The following is a 22,421-nucleotide window of genomic DNA, read 5'->3' on the forward strand; positions in this document are numbered from 1 at the left end:
TTTTTTTGGTAAAGTTTTTTGATTTGGTAAGATATATATATATAAGAAATGTTATTTCATTTTATTTTTCTAGCATCTTTTTGGATTTGTTAGGGGATAGGGTGGAAAGCATATTAACATTATATTACAAGTTATTTAATTAAATGTTAGTTTGTTATTTTGTAATTGTATAATTTGATTACTACGTAACATAATTATCTAATTTTAATATGCACAATTCTGTCTATTTTATTATGTGTTAATTTTATAGCTTTTTTTATAATTTACTCCAGGTATTATAATATACCACTGTGACACTTTCTCATAAACACAGGCCTTAGTATTTTTTCCCTTCAATTTTTTTGACTTGATATTTTTGTATTGCAATATTTTTGACCTTCGTGTTATATAATAGAAGCTTCCAGTGGACCACTGACTGCTCCTTACTATTCCAAGTGAATTTTTTTTATTTTTATGCACAATTTTCTTTAAGAACAAAAGAAAGTTTCTTCCTTGGAAATGCAGATATGAGACTTATAGTCTGCAGCACATGCATGCTACTGCACATGTGTTTACAGAATTACCTGCACAGCCCCTAACCCCTATGACTGGAGATTTTGTGACAGGACCCATCAATGCTCTCTTTAAAAGTCTGCATTTAGGCCCTCATTCTGACCTTGGCGGTCGGCGGAGAGGCGGCGGTCGGACCGCGAACAGACCAGCGGTCAAAAAAATGGCATTCTGACCGCGGCGGTCCCCGCCGCGATCGACTGCCACTTCCCCACTCCGACCGCCACGGCGGTCATGACCGCCGGGCTGGAGTTTGCGCACTCCGGCCCGGCGGTCGTCCCAAGACCGCCAACGGTATCATGACCCTGCTTACCGCCGCGGTTTCTGGCGGTTGGGAACCGCCATGCGAACCATGGCGGTAGGCACTATCGGGGCCAGGGAATTCCTTCCCTGGCACTGATAGGGGTCTCCCCCACCCCCCACTACCCCCCACGAGTCCTCCCCCCACACCCTCCACCCCCCTGCCACCACCCAGAGGTGGTACGAACCCCCTCCCCACCCCCACCCCCGACATGCACATACATGCACCCCGACATGCACACACCCTCTACACACACACATACACAACGGGGACACATACCCGCACACATACATGCAGACATGCGCACCCGCCGAACTGCACACATTACCCATAGACACAGCAGCACCCCCCGCCCGCATACACGCACTCACACACCCCCTCTACACACTCACACGCACACCCCCATGCACGCACACATCACACAACACACCCCCACCCCCTCCCCTAACGGACGATCAACTTACCTTGTGCGTTGGTCCTCCGGGAGGCGACGGGAGCCATGGGGAGGTGACCGCCAACAGAACACCGCCAACAGAAGACCACCACACAGCTATGTGGGTTGTAATTCTGTGGGCGGTGTTCTGCTGGCGTGGCGGTGGAGGTTGACCAGTCTCCACTTTCCCGCCGACCGCCAGTGTGGCTGCTGGCGGTTTCCCGGCGGAACGCTCCCAGCGGTCGGAATACGCACAGCGGCATACCGCCGCGGTCGGCGGTCTTCACCACGGCGGTAACTCGGCGGTCTTGCGAAAAGGCCGCCAAGGTCAGAATGAGGGCCTTAATCTCATTTCAGCAGGTCGGCAGGCAATCCTGCTTTTTTCACCTGTCCACATTTAGCCAAGAAAATTATGTCAAACTAAATGCAGCGACAAAAAGGCCTCAAATCAGAATGAGGTCAAAACAATAAGGCAACACCATTCGTTATGCTTTCCAGAATTATGTCCACCATGCAGGAAAGTGTGATTACCAATTGATGCCTCTAAAATGCAAAGGCAAGGTACAGGGATGGATTATATTGATTTCTGTAATGGGAGTTATAAATAGCTAGTTACATATAAACAGTGCTTTAAATGGGCCGGTACTCTCCGGTACTGAGTACCGGCACTTTTTTATTTTGAGAGGGAGACTACCGGCATATCTCAAGAAAAATGTAATACTTTTAATTGGAGAGTACCGGCACTTCTCAGAAACAAGCAGGCACTCTATTACAGAGTACCTGCACTTCTATTTTTCCATTTAAAGCACTGCATATAAACACAAATCCTGCACAGCATGGTATTCTACAAGAAAAAAAAATGCAAAGGCATAGTCCCATTGCAAATGTTCTTTCTTCTCATTTGCCAGCCCTGTAGCATGTCAATTTTGTTGTGTGACATATATGCAATGCAGCTAACACTACTTTACATGTTAGCTATTTGTAGGCCTAAATGTGGGTGGTAAAGGCATCAGTGTAAAAGTTGCTTTCTGTTCAAGGTGGGCTGACTTGCCTTGAAGTTTTAGCGGAGCTGAATGGTAGTCACCTCCCTTCATCGATGGCCAGACGATGTGGGGGGCCGCTTGCATCGGAACTCCATACGCTTTCTTTGGTTTCCTGAATCCTCTGAGGAGCTAAATGTGGAGCTCTTCTTTGAAGCTTGACTGACAAGAATGGTACTGGGAGACAAAATACCGAAATTCTTCTCAGTAGAGCGGGCACATCATACCAGGTTAACTACCTAATCCAGGAGCTAACCCTCAATCCAGTAATTGCCTGGCTACTAAACCATGGGGACAGAGACCTGATATTGCAATTGTTTCACTCTAAAGGACCCTGGAGATATGAGCAACATCATAACAGCATATCCAGACTTTACAGCAGAGGCGCAACATCAACACCAGTCTTATGCTGCAGTCAAGCAGAAACTGTGTGAAATGTTCCTAAAATATGCGGCATTGTCCACTTTTTCTCTTCACCTTAAGATGTGTGGACCGGCTACACACCAAAGGACCAGTAAAAAACACTAGTGGTGACCATTTATTTGGCAAATGGCTTGCACATCATCCTTGATGCAAAAGGAGCAAAAAACATAACATTCGCCCCACGCTGGACCAGGCAGCTAAAGAACAAGCACAGGCAGTGGAGGAGGCTTCACACCTTGGTAGAAAACCTTTTGAACTACTGCGTCAGCATCAACAATCTGACACAAGCTCTGAGGCAGGAATTACTGAAACCTCCTTGGAGGCAATGACCAGGGGAGTGAAGCTGACACCCAGACTAGCGGATGATCTACTTTGAAGGATGTGGAGATTCACTTAATGTCAATATATGACAGATGCTTGCAACATGTGCCGATCTGGGCAAGCTGCTTCTCCTTTGCGGACCAGGACGTATGATACAGGAATCATGGTGGGCACCACAACCAAAGACCTACAGCCATATATGTGAAATGCCACTGAGGGATTACGATAAAGACTTGGTTTGTTCTATGTTTAACTTACTTTTTTTTTATATTGATAAATACACATTCAGCACAGGCCAGGGTCATACTGACTTATTGGCAAGGAGGGGTTGAGATTATTATGGTATGTCTCTTTCTCTCCATTCTTTTTCCTACCTCTGCTTTTCTTTTATTGTTCGTAATGCATGTGGAATCACCCGTTTGAACTTTGGAGGGTGGGCATTGTTAGACACAGACTGCTTGCACACATTAGATGATGGCTGGCTGCTCCCCCCACATGCTCCCACAGGGATCCTGTGAGCAGGAGACTGATATTGCTTCTCTACACATTAACACATGGGCACTCCAATGCATGACATTGTCCCCCAAAAAAGCTACTGAAGTGCAATGTGCAGGACATGCCAATCCCTAGAAAGCTTTATAAAGTACACACACAGCTCACACAACATCATGCACAAATTGAGATCCTACAGGAAACACACCTCATGCAAAGTAAACTGGGTATGGACAAAATGATGAGGGCAAATATATATGGCACAGTAGCCTTGGCCTATGCGAGGGGTGTATTGATGTGGATTGCTCCTGGGGTGCCTTATGTGGTGTGTTTTTATAGGATTGACGAGGAGGGTAGATTTGTGATCCTGAAGGGTCTCCTGTAAGGGTCACCTCTTACAGCGGCAGGCATTTATGTGCCTAACTTTAATCAATTTGCCTTTTTGGATACCCTGACCCTGGTTCTACTTCAAGACCCCCAAACCTCTGGGGTGTGGAGTGAAGAATACAATTGTGTACCAGATGTAGACAGGGACTGTTTGATTCCTGCTCTAAGCAAGATGTCTTGTGTCCCCATGTCACTTCACTTTAGGGAATGGATGACCTGCAATTGCCTGCATGATGCGTAACACCTCAGCCACCCCACTGATAGCTAATATTCCTTTTACTCGACTATTATATTTTATGCTGCCTCTCAATATACGTCTCTGACTCTTCTTTAAAAAAACTGTACAGTGTCCTGAAGGAACTCATATGGGGAATGAGTAGATAGTGGTTGGCACTGCAGGAGTTACAACAGCTAGAGAGGGGAATGGGTGCCCCGGAATATGAGTGGTATAGCTGCAGTGACCCATGCAGTGGCTGGGCACAAAGGCTTGTTCTGAAAGATCGGCCATTACTAGGACACTTTGAGACATCCAAGGAACCCGCCACCGGAACCCGACTGAAGGAAGAGTCACACCAGGTGAAGGTCACCTGCCTGTGTTGGGACTACTTTGTGAAGGGAAGTGGTACAAGAGAGCCCTAATCCTTATTAATCACAATATGACAAATGCCGACCCTACAGGAGGTGGCTCATCAGTTCAACTTGGCCCTATGGAAGGAGGCTGAGATTCTCACCATTGAAAACCTCTACAATTAGAGGGACCTTATCCCCTTTTGGGACATTATGGACACCTACAGGATACAGGAAGGGCAATTCTTAGCCTACTATGAGTCCAACACATGATTCAAAATACGTGGGGTGCCGAAGGGAGGGAACCGCCCTAGTTCCCGATGCTGCCTGCTATGTTATTACATGGAGGCACAGAGTGTGCCATTACTGGAGTGCATAATGCAATGCAGACCACTGCATAGGTTCTTGAGACAAATATAATTGACAGACCAACAGTGTTGTCAAGCACTGCAACATGTTAAGAAGTGTCTCCCAACCTGCTCTTCCAATTTGCACAGTTTAACTTTTTTACACCAAACATACCTCATCCTGCACGGAATAAAATACATGTTTCCTGGAGCATCCTCGGAATGTCCCAGATGCAAGACTCCAGATGCTGGCTTTCATGACATGGAATGTGAATGTACATTAATACAGCGCGTTTGGGGGAAAAAACTGAACTCAAAGTTGTGATTGTAGATCATACACTTTCACCTACCCCAGAAGCTTGCATGTTGGGAACCTGACCTAAAGCAAAAGGGGAGAAGAACACAGACAAGTTCATTGACTTTGCTTTCATTATTTGTAACTGCCAAATTGGGATGACATGGAAAGCGCCCACTTCCCCAAACACTAAAAATGCTTAATGACACTCCTGACTTGTGCACAGGCCGAACTGAACGCGTTCACATGGCTGCACCATACAGGTGGGGACGCAGTAGACAGAGTAATTTGGGATGTTGATTGTTAGAAACGGGGTCTCTAGTTGGCAGAGGTATACACCCTTGTCCAAGTAGAGACCACGTTCCTAGTCAGGGTAAATCACACACAATCCAAATTATCCTGTGCCTACCCTCTGGTAGCTTGGCACTGAGCAGTCAGGCTTAACTTAGAAGGCAATGTATAAAGTATTTGTGCAATAAATCATGCAATAACACAATGAGAACACCACAAAAAGACACCACACAGGGTTAGAAAAATATATTTATCTAGGTGAATTAAGGTCAAAACGATCAAGTACAAGTTCAAATATCACTTTTACAATGATAAGAAATGCCTTAATCCTTTAAAAAGCAACAATTGTTTCTTGCAAGAACAAAGTACCTGGTATGCGTCAAAATTACATGCACGGAGACCACAGGGGAGGATATGCAGGGAAGACAAAGGGTGTGCATTGGATTTTCAGGCGCACACAGACAATGCGTCGATTCTTTTCCAAGCAGCAAGGACTTTGCATTGAATTCCGGGATGAAGGGTTGAATCCTCTCTGCGATGCAGGGTTCTTTTGATGCCCAGGGACAATGTGTGGAAATCCTGGGCGTGCAGGGTGAAGTCACAGATGCTGCGTCGATCCAGTGGGTGATGGTTCCGAGTTTCTGTCACACTGCAGGCGCTGCGTCGATTCCTCCCACAGGAAATCGGGCTGCGTTGTTCCGGCTCAGTGATGCGTCGATCCAATGGGCTTTGGGTCAAACTTCCAGTCACAACGCTGGTGCTATGCTGATCTCCACTCGGGGATCCGGGCTGAGCCATTCCAGTTCAGCGTTGTACCGCTGGTCAGGCTGTGTGACGATTTTGGCAGGCTGTGCAGAGATTTTGGCAGGTGGTGTATCGATTATTGCCACCCGAAGAGTTTCCTTGCAGAGAAGAAATCGTTTTGGCCCTGAGACTTCAGGAACAGGAGGCAAGCTCAATTTAAGCCCTTGGAGAGCACTTCTCAGCAGAGCCAGAGGCCAGCAAGGCAGCAGGGCAACAGCAAGGCAGCAGTTCTTCACAGCAAACCAGTTCAGGTGAGTCCTTTATGCAGCCAGGCAGCTCCTCTAGGCAGGCTGCAGGGTCTGGTTCAGAGTATCTGTCCAGGAAGTGTATAAATAGGGAGGGTCAGGGACCCAGATTATATAACCAAAAGTGCCTTTGAAGTGGGGGAGACTTCAAAGAGTGGTTTTGAAGTGCACAAGGTCCCCTTTCAGTGCAATCCTGTCCGCCAGGGTCCTATTAGGGGGTTTGGCAGTCCATTGTGTGAGGGCAGAAAAGTGTCCTTTGAAATGTAAGTGTAAGGCCCTCCACCCTGCGATGGGTGCAGGTGTGACTGAGCATCATACGTTTGTGATAGTCTGGGTGAAATGCACAAGGGAGCTCTCAACCATTGAAGCCCAGACATGGACTGGAGACATGCTGTAAAGCACAGAAGGATTTTAAGTGCAGAGAAATGTTCATTTTCTAAAAGTGGCATTTGTAAAATAGTAATATAAAATTCAACCTCACCAGCCAGCAGGATTTTGTATTACCATTCTGACCATACTAAATATGACCTGTCTACTCCTTTCTGATCAGAATCTACCACTCAAACAGTATTTGAGGGTAGACCTAATGTTAGCCTATGAAAGGAACAAGCCTCACAGCAGTGGAAAATGAATTTAGGAGTTTTCCACTACCAGGACATATAAAACACACAGGTATATGTCCTGCCTTTTGCCTACAGAGCGCCCTGCCCTATGGGTTGCCTAGGGCCTACCTTAGTGGTGACTTGTGTGTAGAAAAAGGGGAGTTCAAGGCTTGGCAAGTATTTTTAAATGCCAAAACGAAGTGGCAATGAAACTGCACACAGAGGCCTTGCAATGGCAGGCCTGAGACATGGTTAAGGGGCTAATTATGTGGGTGGCACAATCGGTGTTGCAGACCCACTAGTAGCATTTAATTTACAGGCCCTGGGCACATGCAGTGTACTTTACTATGGACTTACAAGTAAATTAGATATGCCAATTGGGTATGAGCCAATGCTACCATTTTTTAAGGGAGAGAGCATATGCACTTTAGCACTGGTTAGCAGTGGTAAAGTGCACAGAGTCCTAAAGCCAGCAAAAATGAGTTAAGAAAAAGAGAAGGAGGAAGGCAAAAGGTTTGGGGGTGACCCTGCAGAGAGGCCATTTCCAACACTGATATTCAGAAGATAGGAACAAAACATCATAGTCACCCTCCCGGAACCTGTTAGAAATGGGGTCTTTGGTTAGCAGTCAGGTTACCCCCTGTCCAAGCAAGAACCCTCACTCTAGTCAGGGTAAAGGAGAATCACCCTCAGCTAACCCCCGCTCACACCCTTGGTGGCTGGCCACTGAGCAGCAGGTTTAACTTCAGAGGGCTAGGTGTAAAGTATTTGTACCAACACACACAGTAACTTAATGAAAACACTACAAAATGACACAACACAGGTTTTGAAAAATAGAAAATATTTATCTGAACAAAACAAGACCAAAAAGACAAAAATCCACAATACACAAGTCAAGTTATCAATTAAAAAGCAAAAACAGTTAGCGGAAAAATGTACCTGGGTGCATAAAAAATAACCTTGCATGGGTGAGTGTGCTTCAAAAAGGGCTCGCAATGCGTCGATTTCACTCACGAGCGAGACCTTACGTCGTTTCTCCTTCAGTCGAGTCGGTGTGCATTGATTGTTTCTTCTCTCCGCAGAAGAGCGATGCGTCAATTCGGTCGGCACTCTCAGGTCCGGGCAGGCCTTGCGTAGTTTTTGCACACAGAGTGATGGTTGCGTCAGAAATTCAGCCGCACAATGGTCCTAAAACCATGTATCGCAGGTTGCGATCTCACCAGCCTCCGTTAGCGATGCTGCGTGTCATTTCTCCAGCCGATGGCATCGATCTTCCGGTCCGGTTGCAGCGAGTGTCGATTTTCAGTTGTGAGGCTGGCGGCGCATAGATTTTTCAGCCCCAGATCATAGTCGCATTGATCTTTTTCCCCCACGGCGGTCGGTGCATGGATTTATCACTCTTGGGCTGCCAGCTTCTCTTTTCAGGGTCCCAGGAACTGGGTGGGCACCACTTGGCAGGGTAAGAGTCTCAGCAGAGGCTCCAGGTGCTGGCAGAGACAAGTCTTTGCTGTCATTGAGACTTCAAACAATAGGAGGCAAGCTCTAAATCAAGCCCTTGGAGAGTTCTTCACGAGAAGGAAGGAAACAAAGTCCAGTCTTTGTCCTATAGCAGAGGCAGAAGCAGCATCTGCAGGATAGCTCCACGAAGCACAGTCACAGGCAGGGCAGCTCTTCAGCTCTTCTCCAGGCAGAGGTTCCTCTTGGTTTCCAGAAGTGTTCCTAAGTCTGTGGTTTTGGGAGCCCTTCTTATACCCATTTGCTCTTTGAAGTAGGCTTACTTCAAAGGAAAGTCTCTCTTGATTGTGAAATCCTGCCTTGCTCAGGCCAGGCCCCAGACACACACCAGGGGTTGGAGACTGCATTGTGTGAGGGCAGGCACAGCCCTTTCAGGTGTGAGTGACCACTCCTCCCCTCCCTCCTAGCACAGATGGCTTGTCAGGATTGGCAGGCTACACCCCTGCTCCCTTTGTGTCACTGTCTAGGGGAGGCCGCCCGCCAAAGTCCCGCAGGCAGAATACCACTGCGCGGTCAAAAGACCGCCGCGGTTATTCTGGGTTTCCCGCTGGGCTGGCGGGCGACCGCCAGAAGGCCGCCCGCCAGCCCAGTGGGAAACACACTTCCATGAGGATGCCGGCTCCGAATGGAGCTGGCGGAGTGGAAGGGGTGCGACGGGTGCAGTAGCACCCATCACGATTGATGACATGGCAGACACTGAAAATCTTGGTGGGGCCCTGTTACGGGGGCCCCTGGCATGGGCACTGCAGGGGCCCCCAGGGGCCCCACGACACCCCATACCGCCATCCTCTGTCTGGCGGCCAAAACCGCCAGGAACAGGATGGCGGTATTGGGGTCGGAATCCCCATGGCGGCGCAGCCAGTGGCATGGACAGTGCAGGGGCCCCCAGGGGCCCCACGACACCCGTTCCCACCATCCTGTTCCTGGCCGTAAAAACCGTCAGGAACAGGATGGCGGGAAGGAGTCGGAATCTCCATGGCGGCGCTGCTTGCAGCGCCGCCATGGAGATTCAGCCCATGCAGGGGAAATCCGGCGGGAAACCGCCGGATTCCCTTTTCTGACAGCGGCTTTAACGCCGCGGTCAGAATGGGCTGGGAAGCACCGCCAGCCTGTTGGCGGTGCTTCCGTGGTCGTCGACCCTGGCGGTCGATGACCGACAGGGTCAGAATGACCCCCTATGTATATGTTGGGGAGCGGCCGGTATGACAAAGATTGCTCCCCTTTTTTGGGAACACATTTCTTGGCAGTTTCTGGCCCCCTTGGAGGCAGATTGGCCATTTTAGGCCCATCTGCCCCCTATGAGATGTTTTTTATGTGTGAACTGGAGCTCAGCTGATGGGCAGTCTGTACTGGTGTTTGGCTGGCTGTGTGTGTACTGGCATTTGCCTGGCTGTGTGTGTATCCTGGGGTTTGGCTGGTGGTGTATGTGGACTGGCATTTGGCTGATGGTGCATGTTGACTGGCTTCTGGCCAGCGATGTGTGTGGTCATAGTGCTTTATCATGTTAACGGTGTTATTTTTTGTCATTGTTTGCATTTGTGATTGTAATGCTTTATTTCTCCTTTTTAATCTAGAGCAAAGCTTTTGATTTCCTTTACTGCGACTTCTGCTTGCTGTTTCAGCACTAGTAGATCTGCAGTTTGAGTAGCTGCATGTGTTTGGCAAGAACGGTTTGTGTACTGTTTTCCATAAATGAGTATCCTTTCCCTGCATGAATGTGGTTTTTGTAAATGGTGTAATATTAGCAGCATATTTAGATTCTGTTTTATTGTGTGTGAAATTCACTTTGGATTTGTGCACAGTGGGTACTGGGCGTTCTTATGAGTAATTTTATTTTCTTGTCCTTTCTAGTGGGATGTCATTGGTGGTTGTGGTGTCTGTGCAGAGTAGGTGCTGGTGAGTCTAGTTGTCTCTGTAAACCTGTGTTGTGTCATTTTGTAGTGTTTTCACTGAGTTACTGTGTGTGTTGGTACAAATACTTTACACCTTGCTTCTGAAGTAAAGCCTGCCTGCCTGCTCGTGCCAAGCTACCAAGTGGGTGAGCATGGGTTAACTGAGGGTGATTCTCCTTTACCCTTACTAGAGTGAGGATCCTTGCTTGGACAGGGGGTAACCTGACTGCCAACCAAAGACCCCATCTCTAACACTCTGGCAAGTGAGTAGTATTGTTTTAGAGAATATAGGTCTTTTTGTGCTTTATCTTGATTGCCGTTTTCTTCCTGATTAGCAGTAGCTTTACTTTCCATTTGATAAAGCCACACTTTGTGAATTACTTATTTTACATGGTGTTGGTTCTGGTTGACGTATTTGTCAAGTTACTTTATTACTAAGGATTTTGGCTAGCCACAGGATTACCGCTCAGCAGGTTGTTGGTAAGCTTTTTAAATCTTCACCTGACCATGATTATAACACTGACTGCATCTGAGGCAGAGGAGGATGTCCAAGATTCTGGCAGTGAATTTTCTGTCTGAGAGGAATCATCTAATGATGAAGCCACATTGAAGGAAGTGCTTCTTTTAGAGGAGGGCACTGATGTGCAAAGAGGCATCTGGATTGCAACCTGGGTTAGAAAGGCTTCCTATTGGAAATGCTGAACTCTGGGTTGTCCAAACATAATGCAGACAGCGTCGCCTGCCTTTCCTGGTGTTGCAGGTGCAGAGTGAATACTGAAAATGCTTTGACAATACACTTCTTTCAATTGTTTATGGATGATGTATTTTAGGATGAGATTGTTGACCAGACTAATCTGTATGCTGAACAGTATTTGAGGGCTAACAGTGCCAGACTTAAGCCTCACTCTAGAGCTAGCCAGTGGACTCACACAAATCTAGATGAGTTGAAGAATTTCTTGAGTTTAAATTTGTTGATGGTTCTAGATACGAAAGTCATTGCTATCTTTATTTTTGTCTACTACACCCTTGATGCAATGGCTATGTTTCCTGCAACCATGAGTCATAATCTGTATTTGCTTCCGCCTTGGATGCTGCATTTTGTTGATAATGCTTCAGCGTTGCCACAAGATCACACTGGTTGTGACCATCTTTTTAAGATTCCGCCTGTCCTTGATCACCTTGTAGATTGATTTTCAGAGATCTATGTTTCAGGGAAAGAAATAGCTATGGATGAGTTGTTGGTCCAGTTGAAGGTCCGTTTGGTTTTTAGGCAATACATTCCTGGCTAGAATTAAGATGTATATGCTGTCTGGGAGTAGCACTGGATGTGTCTATAATTTCAGGGTGTACGCTGGTAGGGATTCCATTATTGACTCCCTTAGTTATCCATCCACTTTCTGAGTTAATGAGAAAATTGTGGGGGAACTTGGTAGAAGACTTTTTAACAAAGGTCACCATTTGTACCTAGATAACTTCTACATTTGTGGGGAATTGTTCAGGGAACTATTCAAAGTGGACAATGTCGCTTGTGGCTCAATCCACCCTAACAGTAAAGGTTGCCCAAAAGAGCTTGCTTTAAAAACTTGAGAGGGGACAGTGCAGTGCCTTGCATAGTGATAAACTTTTAGCTGTAAAAGTTGTAGACAAGACAGGTGTTCACATGCTGATAACCATGCATGATGAGAGTACTTCACCTGTTACTGTTTGAAGTAAGGTTGCTGAAGTGCATAAACCTGTGTGCATTTTGAACTACAATACGCACTTTGGTGGTGTTGATAGGGTAGATCAGAAGATTGAGTCTTACGAGCCTTACAAATGCCATTCGTAAGGCTTACATTTGGTAAAAGAAGTTGTCTACCCATTTTCTTTCATTTAGCACATCCAATGCTTTTGTTGTATTCAAGGATTCTTCTCCACATTCAAAGTTGACATTTGTTCAGTTTCAGAAATCTGTGGTAGGCAGCCTTGTTGCAGTGAAACAGGCAAGCGTTCCTAGAGTTGGAGTGGTGGAGGATGTGGCTAGGTTGAAAGACTGTCACTTTCCTGATTACCTTCCTCCCACATACAAAAAATGTTTTTGCAGTCAGAGATGTAGATTCTATATCCAAAGAGGCATGCAGAATGAGACTCATATGTACTGCCCCTTTGTCCTTATTATCCTGAGTTACTGGGATTAACCATGAGCATAAAAGTGAACTGACTGGTCTGTATCCTTTTATATTTTTTGTTCAGATTTAACAGTGGGCATTAGACTGACATATTTACTTAGACCTGTGCAGGGTAGGGGGCAATAGCGTCATTTCTCATGACGCTATTGATGTACTTTGCAGGAGTAGCGACAAAATATTGGCACTACTCCTGCAGAGTATATAGGGCACTACTCTAAAGAATGGAAGCCCCCTTTTAATGCCTGCTCTTGAGCAGGCGTTAAAAGTGCTGTAAAAAATCGTGCAAGGAAATCTCATAGATTTCCTTACACCATTTTTCCAGCTCCCTTGCATACATAATGCATGGTGCAGGCATAATTTAGTGCAGTGGGTTACAGAGTGCTGCAATAAATGCATTGCGCCATTCTGTAAACACGGCACGGGGATTTTGGCTTCGTTGGGCCACATTAACATAAAAAATAATAACGATAATGTGGCACAAGGTGGCACTAGGGGATTATAAATATGCCTCTTAGTGTAAAAAAACAAAGAGATGGCTCATAGAACAACCAGATCATTAATCACAATCAAGCATCTTTTCTCTTTTTTTCTCGTGACAAACATAAAACAAAGCATGCATCTTGAACACTCACATGCAAATATTGCATAGACTAACCAGCACCCCTTTGGTCTGCGTGCAATAATATCACCATGCATTCATTTAAAAATAGACATTAGTCCGTGCAGTCGTGTTTTCACTTCAAAACTTCGTGGTAGTGATGAAATAGAAAGTGCATACTGGATGATAAACTATTTTTACCTCTTTTGGTATCCTTCTGCACCCTACCATGACAGACGAGGGCATGCCCCTATAGCAGCATCATGTAAAAGAGGCATGGCCAGTACCTCACAATTAGTATATGTCCCCCTTAAATGTTACCTGAGTGCTGTCAGTGTCTGTTATTTAATACTCATCACTCGAAGGCCCATATTTAAGAGGCTACGCACCCGGGGGCATATTTATACTCTGTTTGCGCCGGAATTGCGTCGTTTTTTTTTACGCAATTCCGACGCAAAACTAACTCAATATTTATACTTTGGCGTTAGACACGTCTAGCGCCAAAGTCCATGGAGTTTGCGTAATTTTTTAGCGTGGACACCTACTTTGCGTTAATGATATGCAAGGTAGGCGTTCCCGTCTAAAAAATTTACTCCGAGGCATGTGCGCCGTATTTACACTCCCGGGCAAAAATCACGCCCGGGAGTGGGCGGGTAAAAAAAAATGACGTCCAGCCGCTTTTGCGTCCTTTTTTAGCGCCTGGTCAGGGCAGGCGTTAAGGGACCTGTGGGCTCGGAAGGAGCCCAGAGGTGCCCTCCCATGCCCCCAGGGACCCCCCTGTCACCCTTGCCCACCCCAGGAGGACGCCTAAGGATGGAGGGACCCATCCCAGGGAACATAAGGTAAGTTCAGGTAAGTATTTTTTTTTTTTTTTTGTGGCATAGGGAGGCCTGATTTGTGCCCCCCTACATGCCACTATGCCCAATGACCATGCCCAGGGGACAGAAGTCCCCTGGGCATGGCCATTGGGCAAGGGGGCATGACTCCTGTCTTTGCTAAGACAGGAGTCATTTCAATGGGGGTTGGAAGTCAAAAAAAATGGCGCAAATCGGGTTGAGGCGATAATTTTGCCTCAGCCTGACTTGCCCCATTTTTTGGCGTCCAAGCTCCATATTCCCCTACGCCGGCGCTGCCTGGTGTACGTCATTTTTTTTTATGCACACCAGGCAGCGCCGCTGGCTAACGCCGGCTAACGTCATTGAATAAATACGGCGCCCGCATGGCGCTTCAGAATGGCGTTAGCCGGCGTTAGATTTTTTGATGCACAACTGCGTTGGCGCAGTTGTGCGTCGAAAAGTATAAATATGGCCCCCAGTGTTCACATCTGCGCTGCACCTCCCATTGAGAGAGCCTTCGGGGATCATGGGTTCTGATATCTGTTTTTTCTAATGACTATGATGCACGAGTATGATGTTATTTCAACAATTCGTTTATGGATTTGAACAAAAAAACTAGATCAAAATGACTTCAAAATTGATGGGTTTGAGTCCCTTGGGTGCTACTTTAAACTATTTATCATACCTGCAACGGTTAATGAAAACAGGTATTTTTTGGAAGTTTGTTTTAAATAGTCATACATCAGTGTTATCAATACATATAATATATATTTCTTATCTGGTAATTCACTTTTATTTACTCTCATCAGAAGCAATAGGTATTCAATGATCCAAAAAATTAGATGTTACTAAATATTTTTCAAATTTGGAGAGGAATTAGGACACTGGGGCCCAAATTTAATAAGGGCCTAGCGCCAACTATCACCACAATGACAGTCATTTTTTTACGTTAATGTGGCGATTGTGTGCAAAAACGCTGCGCCAATTTACAAAGTGACGCAATGCATGCATTGCACCACTTTACAAATATGGCGCATCGTTTTTTGGCGCAAACCCTGCAAAGTACAACAATATAATCAAAATGATGACACTATTGCCCCTAACCTGCGCCATGATATGCCGTATGTTGAATACACATGGTGGTGTTAGGGGGGTGCAAGGGGCCGCAAGAAAAGTGGCGCTTCATGAACTGGAGTGCCACTTTTCTTAAATCGGGCCTGGGTTTTTACATGCTCATTTTAAAGGGAAACAGTCCTCCATGTTGGTCTACTTCTACAAAGGGGAAGCTATACTGTGTTGAACAGGTTTCATGGTATGTCGATATTCGGACACATTTGCTCGGTCTTCAATACATAAACCCAACTCTGTTCCCGTGGTAGAAGGGGTTTTGTATTTTACTGATAATGTATTTTTTTCCTATTACTGTCCATACTATCCTAGATTTGTATTGAAATAGACTGCACAGCACCTCTTGTATCCTGCCACCCTTTTGCTTAGTTGCAACGTTTGCACAAGGATACCATGATGCAGATCTATGAAGACAAGACAAGACAAGCGTGTATCTCAGACATAAAGGAAGGCGATTAAGCGCTGGTTAAAAGGGTGCTGATGAGAAAGGGGACTCCAGAAATGCCAGCATTCCACTACAAGTAATTATCTGGAATGAATCAGTGGTCACCGAGATGAGTGACCACCAGACATCACATTACTGAAACAATTTATACTATTACTTGGAGTGATGACAATGAGTTAAACCATTCCATTGGAAAGGATGAGACACATCTACCCAGATGGTGAATGTGGACATCCAAAAACCATTGCAAGTGCTCAAGGAGATTTAAATATGCACAACCTAAGAGGATTCTCCCGACTTTCAAATTAGGATGTTGGGGGGAGGGTGTTATTGTAATATTGCTCGAACAGCCCTGAGATCTCAAACTCTCGAGAGATCAGTGCATTAGGTGACCACATCACATCAATTCCGGAAATGGGAAAAGAAATAGAAAATGCTGGGACAGGAAAGGGGCACAGACAGACACTTAGGGTGGAGGATGCACTTGACAGAGGCTAGCCCTCTCATGTAGGGATACTGTACTGAGGGCTCATTCACAAATAAAGAAAGCTGGAAACACATACCAGCGTCCTGCGTCTCATCCATACCTGCAGATACCACATTGGCTCTGATCACAAATTATTTGAACAATATTTTGAATTATATATAATTTGAACATCCACTTTCGTCAGTTTACCATGGTATGTGGACATTTTTCATCCTTAAAAAGGCATATTGTTCCTGGGGCAGAGCTATGCTCCATTTAGAAACAATGTATGGTTAAATCCTTGATAATCATGCAACAATGCTACACCTCATTTCACTTAAGTGTATTTGTTTTGGGATTTTTTTCCGAAGGTTTAAACAGCACAAGCTTCGTAAATTTTTAAAAATGAGATCAAGATTTATATTTTAATTACTTTCAGTGCGCACTTTAAATGTGAGGTAAACTTTCATAAAATGCTAAATAATTTTCATGGCACACATATGAATATACACTTGTTCTTTAGTTATTACTATTTTGTTCTGAAAGTATTTGTGCAGATGTCCATTGTTACTGTGTTTTCAGTATAAAAGTGGAATTCCATACCTCCCCCATACATTGTTGCATAACAAAAGCCAGAAGGAGTGTCTCCATTGCCAGTGCACCCATTCCTGAAAAGTAAAAGTGGAATGTCAGATATTTATTCAGATAATTGCAGTGGTTTTTGAAACGTTATGCAACAGCTATGACACAGTATCAATACACGGTAAAGAAGATATATAATAAACGCGCATTCTGAAATAACTTGCTTGTCAAATGTAATTTTACAACAGACAAAGTACTGGACAATTGGACAATGATCTATGACTGTAGAAGTCTCTCGACCCTGGCGAGTGGGTTTTAGGTTTTGTGCCGTTATGTGCCTTCTGTCCTCGCACTCTTATTGCAATGGACGAACTCTCACTTGGGACTGCAGTGTTAAAATTAATTAGGCTGTGCCTTTAGGGCAGACTTTCTTTGGCTGCTCAAGTAATTGCATTTATATTTTGGACATATCAAAAATGGCTGCATTTCTAACATCAGGCCATTAGCACTGCCTACTTCAGGTCAAATATGTACCATGTTCTTTATTCTTTTAGCACGTGAGTTATATGGCACATGCTAAAACACATGCGCATCAGTCCGCTACCTTGCACTATACTGTTGGAGGAGTTAACCTCCATTTCATTGAAAGAATCTTGGATCCACCTAATTTCTTTGGCACAGAAAACACATTTCAAACTCTCCATCATTTTTGGAAAGAGTCAGAGATGTGTTTTTTCATCAGTCACTAAAAAGTAAGCAGCAGTCATGCTACCTATATGGGTGGAAGGTGTATGTGTTTGCGTGTATGTTTGTGTATTACCAACTGGCTACCGCCGATAGGTAGTTAAAGTTAGGACCTTGTTTCCATAGAAACAGCGTTTTTTTACACCTATATCTTTGGCACCATTTGAGGAATATTCACAACATTTTCCCCAAAAAGTGATGAGAAAAGGGGGGGATCAAAAAAGTTGTGTTTCTCATGTTAATTCGCATAGGACCTTTAGACACAACTACAGCCCAAACTACTGCACACGAAATTTGGCAGAAAGCCAGCTTTCGGTAAGCAGGTTACACTTTTGGTGTAAATCTGTCCAGTACTTTAAGAGATATTAAAGGGAAAGCAAATTTGTATATCTGGGCTCGTGATGGTTTCACGATGATCGCGACATATTCGCGAATGCATGCGACATTAGAGATGCTGTGATTGGCTGGCTTAAGCTGTCTAGAAAATTGCGGCCGCCATCTTAGGGAACAGGTTACTGACCCTGGGGCTAAAATCTCAGCTGGAAAGTGGCATAAGGGGTTAGGGTGGAGTTACCCTGAACCTAGGGCTGTTATATAGAACACTATGGAAGTATAATTATGACCTTACATTTTTTTTTTGACGATTGTTACGATAATCATGAATATATCCCAATGCTCAGCACGGCCCCTGTGTAACGTTGTGACATCTTCGCAAATGTCAGTGACAACAAAATAAAATACAGTCATCCACTCAGTGACGCACCCACTCACAGACCCACTGAGAGTCTCATGCACCCACTCACAGACCACCTTAGACACTGACACAGTCAGTCGCAGATGCACTCAGACACTGATACACTCCCTCCCAAACCCATTCAGACCCTCATGCACCCACTCACAGCCCCACTCAGACCCTCGCTTACCCACTCACAGATCCACTCAGACACTCATGCACCCACTCACAGACCCACACTGACACTGACACATCCACTCACAGACCCACTCAGACACTGATGCACTCACTAACAGGACCATTCAGACATTGACACAGCCACTCACAAACCCACTCAGACCCTCCTGCACCTACTCACAGCCCCACTCAGACCCTCATGCACCCACTCATAGACCCACTCAGGCTCTCACAACCCGACTCACAGACCCACTGACACCCTCATGCACCAACTCACAGACCTGTGCAGATATTGACCCACTGCTAAGTCACTGATGCATGCACTCTCACACCAAGACAGACTCTCACAGCCACTATGACCCCCAGATACACCCTCTTACACCTAGTCTCACACCCAAAGAGATAGGCTGGGGCCAACTCCCGCCATGCACAGCCAAAAGGCCATGTGTAGAGTAGGGTTGGGTGGTTAGGGGGGTTGGCTACAGGGACTTACTGCACGCCAGGTCTTGTGGGCAAACCCTGATGCGCATGGGCGAAGGCCGTGCACGGTGCAAGGTTGGGTGCTTATATGGAGTTGGCCTCTGGGCCTTTGGCCATGTGCAGCGTGTTTGGATTAACAAGTAGTAATGAAAATTACTGTACGTTAGAAAATACATAGAAATTCACTGAAAAAAATAAAGGTTACAGGGATGTTATAGTTAGGAAATAAAATTTGAAAAACCTTAAAAATTCACTGACAAAAACAAAGGTTACATTTACGTACAAAACCATAGAAATTCACCTGTTATAGTTAGAGTTGTCTAAAGTAAATATAGCTCATGCCCTAAGGTAACTACAACTCATGCCCTAAAACTTAACAGCAATAGTACCAAAACCACTGGACAGAATTACACCAAGTTCGGCAGAAAGGTAGCCCTTGGTACAGAAAGAGCCCTTTTTGTTATTTGGTGCAAATCTGTTCAATAGTTTTTGAGAAATTAAAGGAATTCCAAATTTGTATATCTAGGGAAGTGAAGGGTTTGTGATCCCTTTTGATCTCATGCTGAGATCTGATTGGTCACCAGTACTTCAAACCAGAAAGTGTTGGCATCCCTCTTGGGACACAGCTTCAGCCAAGTCCCAGACCAAAATGCAAAATATAAAAAAGGGACCATGGTAAATCCACCTTGACCCCTTTGCTGTGGCGCTGAGGTCCCACAGGGACCCTCCGAGAGCAAAAAAAATATTTGAAAACATTTTTTCACTGTGATTCGCAGCAGATCCGAGGATCCAGGAAAAAAAGTAAAAAAAAAAAGAAGTTCAGGCTCCTCCCCTTAATTTTTCTGAAGCCCCGGGTGGGTCAAATCAGGGGGCATTGTTTTCTTGTAATCGGGAGGGCTGCCCAGCCCCTCCTGTAGCCCCTGGGACCACCACCTTCCGGGGCATTGATCTGATTGTGTGCGCGGGAACCTCACAGCACCCCCATAGCCAGGGACTTCCACCTACCCAGGGCAACCTGAAAAAATGGAAGAGGGTACATTTTGAACTCCCTGCAGCCCGGGGTACCACAACCTCCTTGGGGCTATCTCCACATTGGAGAGGGAGGTGTGGGCCCCCTTGTGGAACCACTGCTGGCTCTGTGGACTGCCACTCCCCAGGGCCATATCCTGCTATCTCCCGGGGTCTCCCCCCCTTAGGACATAGCCGTTTGCTGTGGGTTGGATGCAGCTTTGACAGCTGCAGCTAAGTCACAGCAAACACTCTGCTCTCAGACAGCGGAACCTGTCAATTAGGTCCTCCTTTCATCTCTGTTCCCTGCATGATGATATGCGGGCAGGGAACAGAGATGACAACATTGCTGTATCAACCACAGAGATGCTACTTAAGGCAGCTCCTTGGTTGCTGGATCAATGGGGCTGCAGCGGAGGCCTTGAGGCTCCCCCCATGGTCCCAGATAGCCCATGAAGGGCATATTATAAAAAATATAAAAAATAATCAGGGACTGTGGGGGAGGCCTTGAGGTCCTCCACCCCTCGGTCCCAGATACCCCATAAAGGGGTACATTTAAAAAAAAAAAAATCAATAGCTCAAGTGTGAATGTCACAGACTTTCACACTTATTGTTAAGGGTTCACGTCCAGGTTCATCTCTTGTCTCATCCTATATATTCTTTTTAATTCAAATGTTTACTGTTCTTACTGAAAGGTGATCTTGCTCTTTTTAATTGACAAATACATTTTTCTCTTCAATTTGTGCAGAGATATCCCATTCTAAATATATCATCCATCAAACCCTAAAAAATTCTCTATCTCTCTCACTCACTCTCTTTCTCTCTCTCTCTTTCTTTCTCCCACTCACACACCCACTCAGACCCTTATGCAGCCACTCACAGACCCACTCAGACACTCAGGCCCTCATTATGAACATGGCGCACTTTTCTCTGCATCAAACCTGGTTTTCTCAATGGAAGGGCTGAATCCCTGCACTGCAGGATGTGCATTGGATGCACCCAGCTCCTGCCCAGGCTAAGATTGCCCAGATAAGGCTGGTTTGTGTCATTTTTTAACAAGGATCCTGCAAGTTACCATTTTTATTTTCTTTCACCTTTTGACTTATTTATTGTATAAACATATTACATGCCCACAAGACAAAAATTGCCAAAAGAAAGAATCCTTTAAATCCATCCCTAAGAGGCATCCCCACCCTAGACACTATCACATGTTTTCTGTCCTGGGCAATAAACTTTATTAATATAGGAATTGGCAATGTGGAGGAAAGACTGCAAGACACTCAGCGAGCACTCAAAGTCTTAGGGGGTGATTATGACCTTGGCGGACGGCGGAGGCCGTCCGCCAAGGTACCGCCGCCAAATGACCGCACCGCGGTCAAAAGACCGCGGCGGCCATTCAGACATTTCCTCTGGGCCGGCGGGCGCTCTCCAAAAGAGCGCCCGCCGGCCCAGAGGAAATGCCCCTGCAACGAGGACGCCGGCTCAGAATTGAGCCGGCGTAGTTGCAGGGGTGCGACGGGTGCAGTTTGCACCCATCGCGTATTTCAGTGTCTGCATTGCAGACACTGAAATACACAGTGGGGCCCTCTTACGGGGGCCCCTGCAGTGCCCATGCCATTGGCATGGGCACTGCAGGGGCCCCCAGGGGCCCACGGCACCCCCTACCGCCATCCTGTTCCTGGCGGGAGACCCGCCAGGAACAGGATGGCGGTAGGGGGCATCAGAATCCCCATGGCGGGAAGTCGGCGGGAGACCACCGACTTTCCGCTTCTGACCGCGGCTGAACCGCCGCGGTCAGAATGCTCGTGGGAGCACCGCCAGCACCAGGGTCAGAATGACCCCCTTAGTCTCTCCATGGCGGAAAACATGATGGGCAGCCAACCGAATCCTCTGGAAGTGTCCTCTCATCATAGAAAGCCACAAACACATCCTAGAATTTCAGTTTCACCCCTTTCCCAAATAGAAACTCCTACTTTCTCTTACTACCTCACCAATGCATCCTCCCCCATCCAAAAAAGAGAAAGAGACATAAAATTGAAGAGTGTGATTAGATCCACGTACAGTGTTCAATTCCATTGCCTCTTTGTCAGACTCCCTTGAATAAGATAATGAATTTGGAAAAATCAGTACAGTCAGCAGTGAGTGATTCACGAGAATATTAGATTACTTAGAAAATGGGATGTTAAAAGTGATTGAACTACTACAAAAGCAGCTACACCTTCTGGCCCCTTCACCTCTCACTAAATGGAGGAACATCTACAGAATATGAAAGAACCACCACCGATAAAACACGTTCTGAACTCTGCAACGCTGAACCCTCAATTCAGGGTCAGGAGGCAAACATAGCCCACTCTTTTAAGAAGACCTCTCAAATCCTGGTGACCAATAGGATTTCCCCACTTCCCTGTAGTGAACCCTTGTTTAACTCATTGCTAGGAGAACCCAGAAGGCACTATAGCAAAAATGAGGGAATAACTCAATCTCCATATGGAAATGCTATTCATCTCACCCTGGAGTCCACATTTTGGGCCTCATTATGAGGCTGGCAATCT

General features: G+C 45.8%; 1 protein-coding gene across 1 annotated transcript in view; it reads right to left on the reverse strand.

The window, feature by feature from the left end:
- LOC138296725 (cysteine-rich venom protein-like) overlaps positions 1-22,421 on the reverse strand; it is a 206,053-nt gene that overhangs the window by 148,377 nt on the left and 35,255 nt on the right. Inside the window, exons 2-3 of the mRNA XM_069236126.1 lie at positions 16,749-16,813; positions 5,211-5,239 (exon numbers count right to left, since the gene is read on the reverse strand). Of these exons, the coding sequence (XP_069092227.1) occupies positions 5,211-5,239; positions 16,749-16,761 (42 nt within the window). The 5' untranslated portion in view covers positions 16,762-16,813. The remainder of the gene's footprint in view (positions 1-5,210; positions 5,240-16,748; positions 16,814-22,421) is intronic.

Source organism: Pleurodeles waltl, chromosome 5 (assembly GCF_031143425.1).
Source record: "Pleurodeles waltl isolate 20211129_DDA chromosome 5, aPleWal1.hap1.20221129, whole genome shotgun sequence".
NCBI classification, from domain to species: domain Eukaryota; kingdom Metazoa; phylum Chordata; class Amphibia; order Caudata; family Salamandridae; genus Pleurodeles; species Pleurodeles waltl.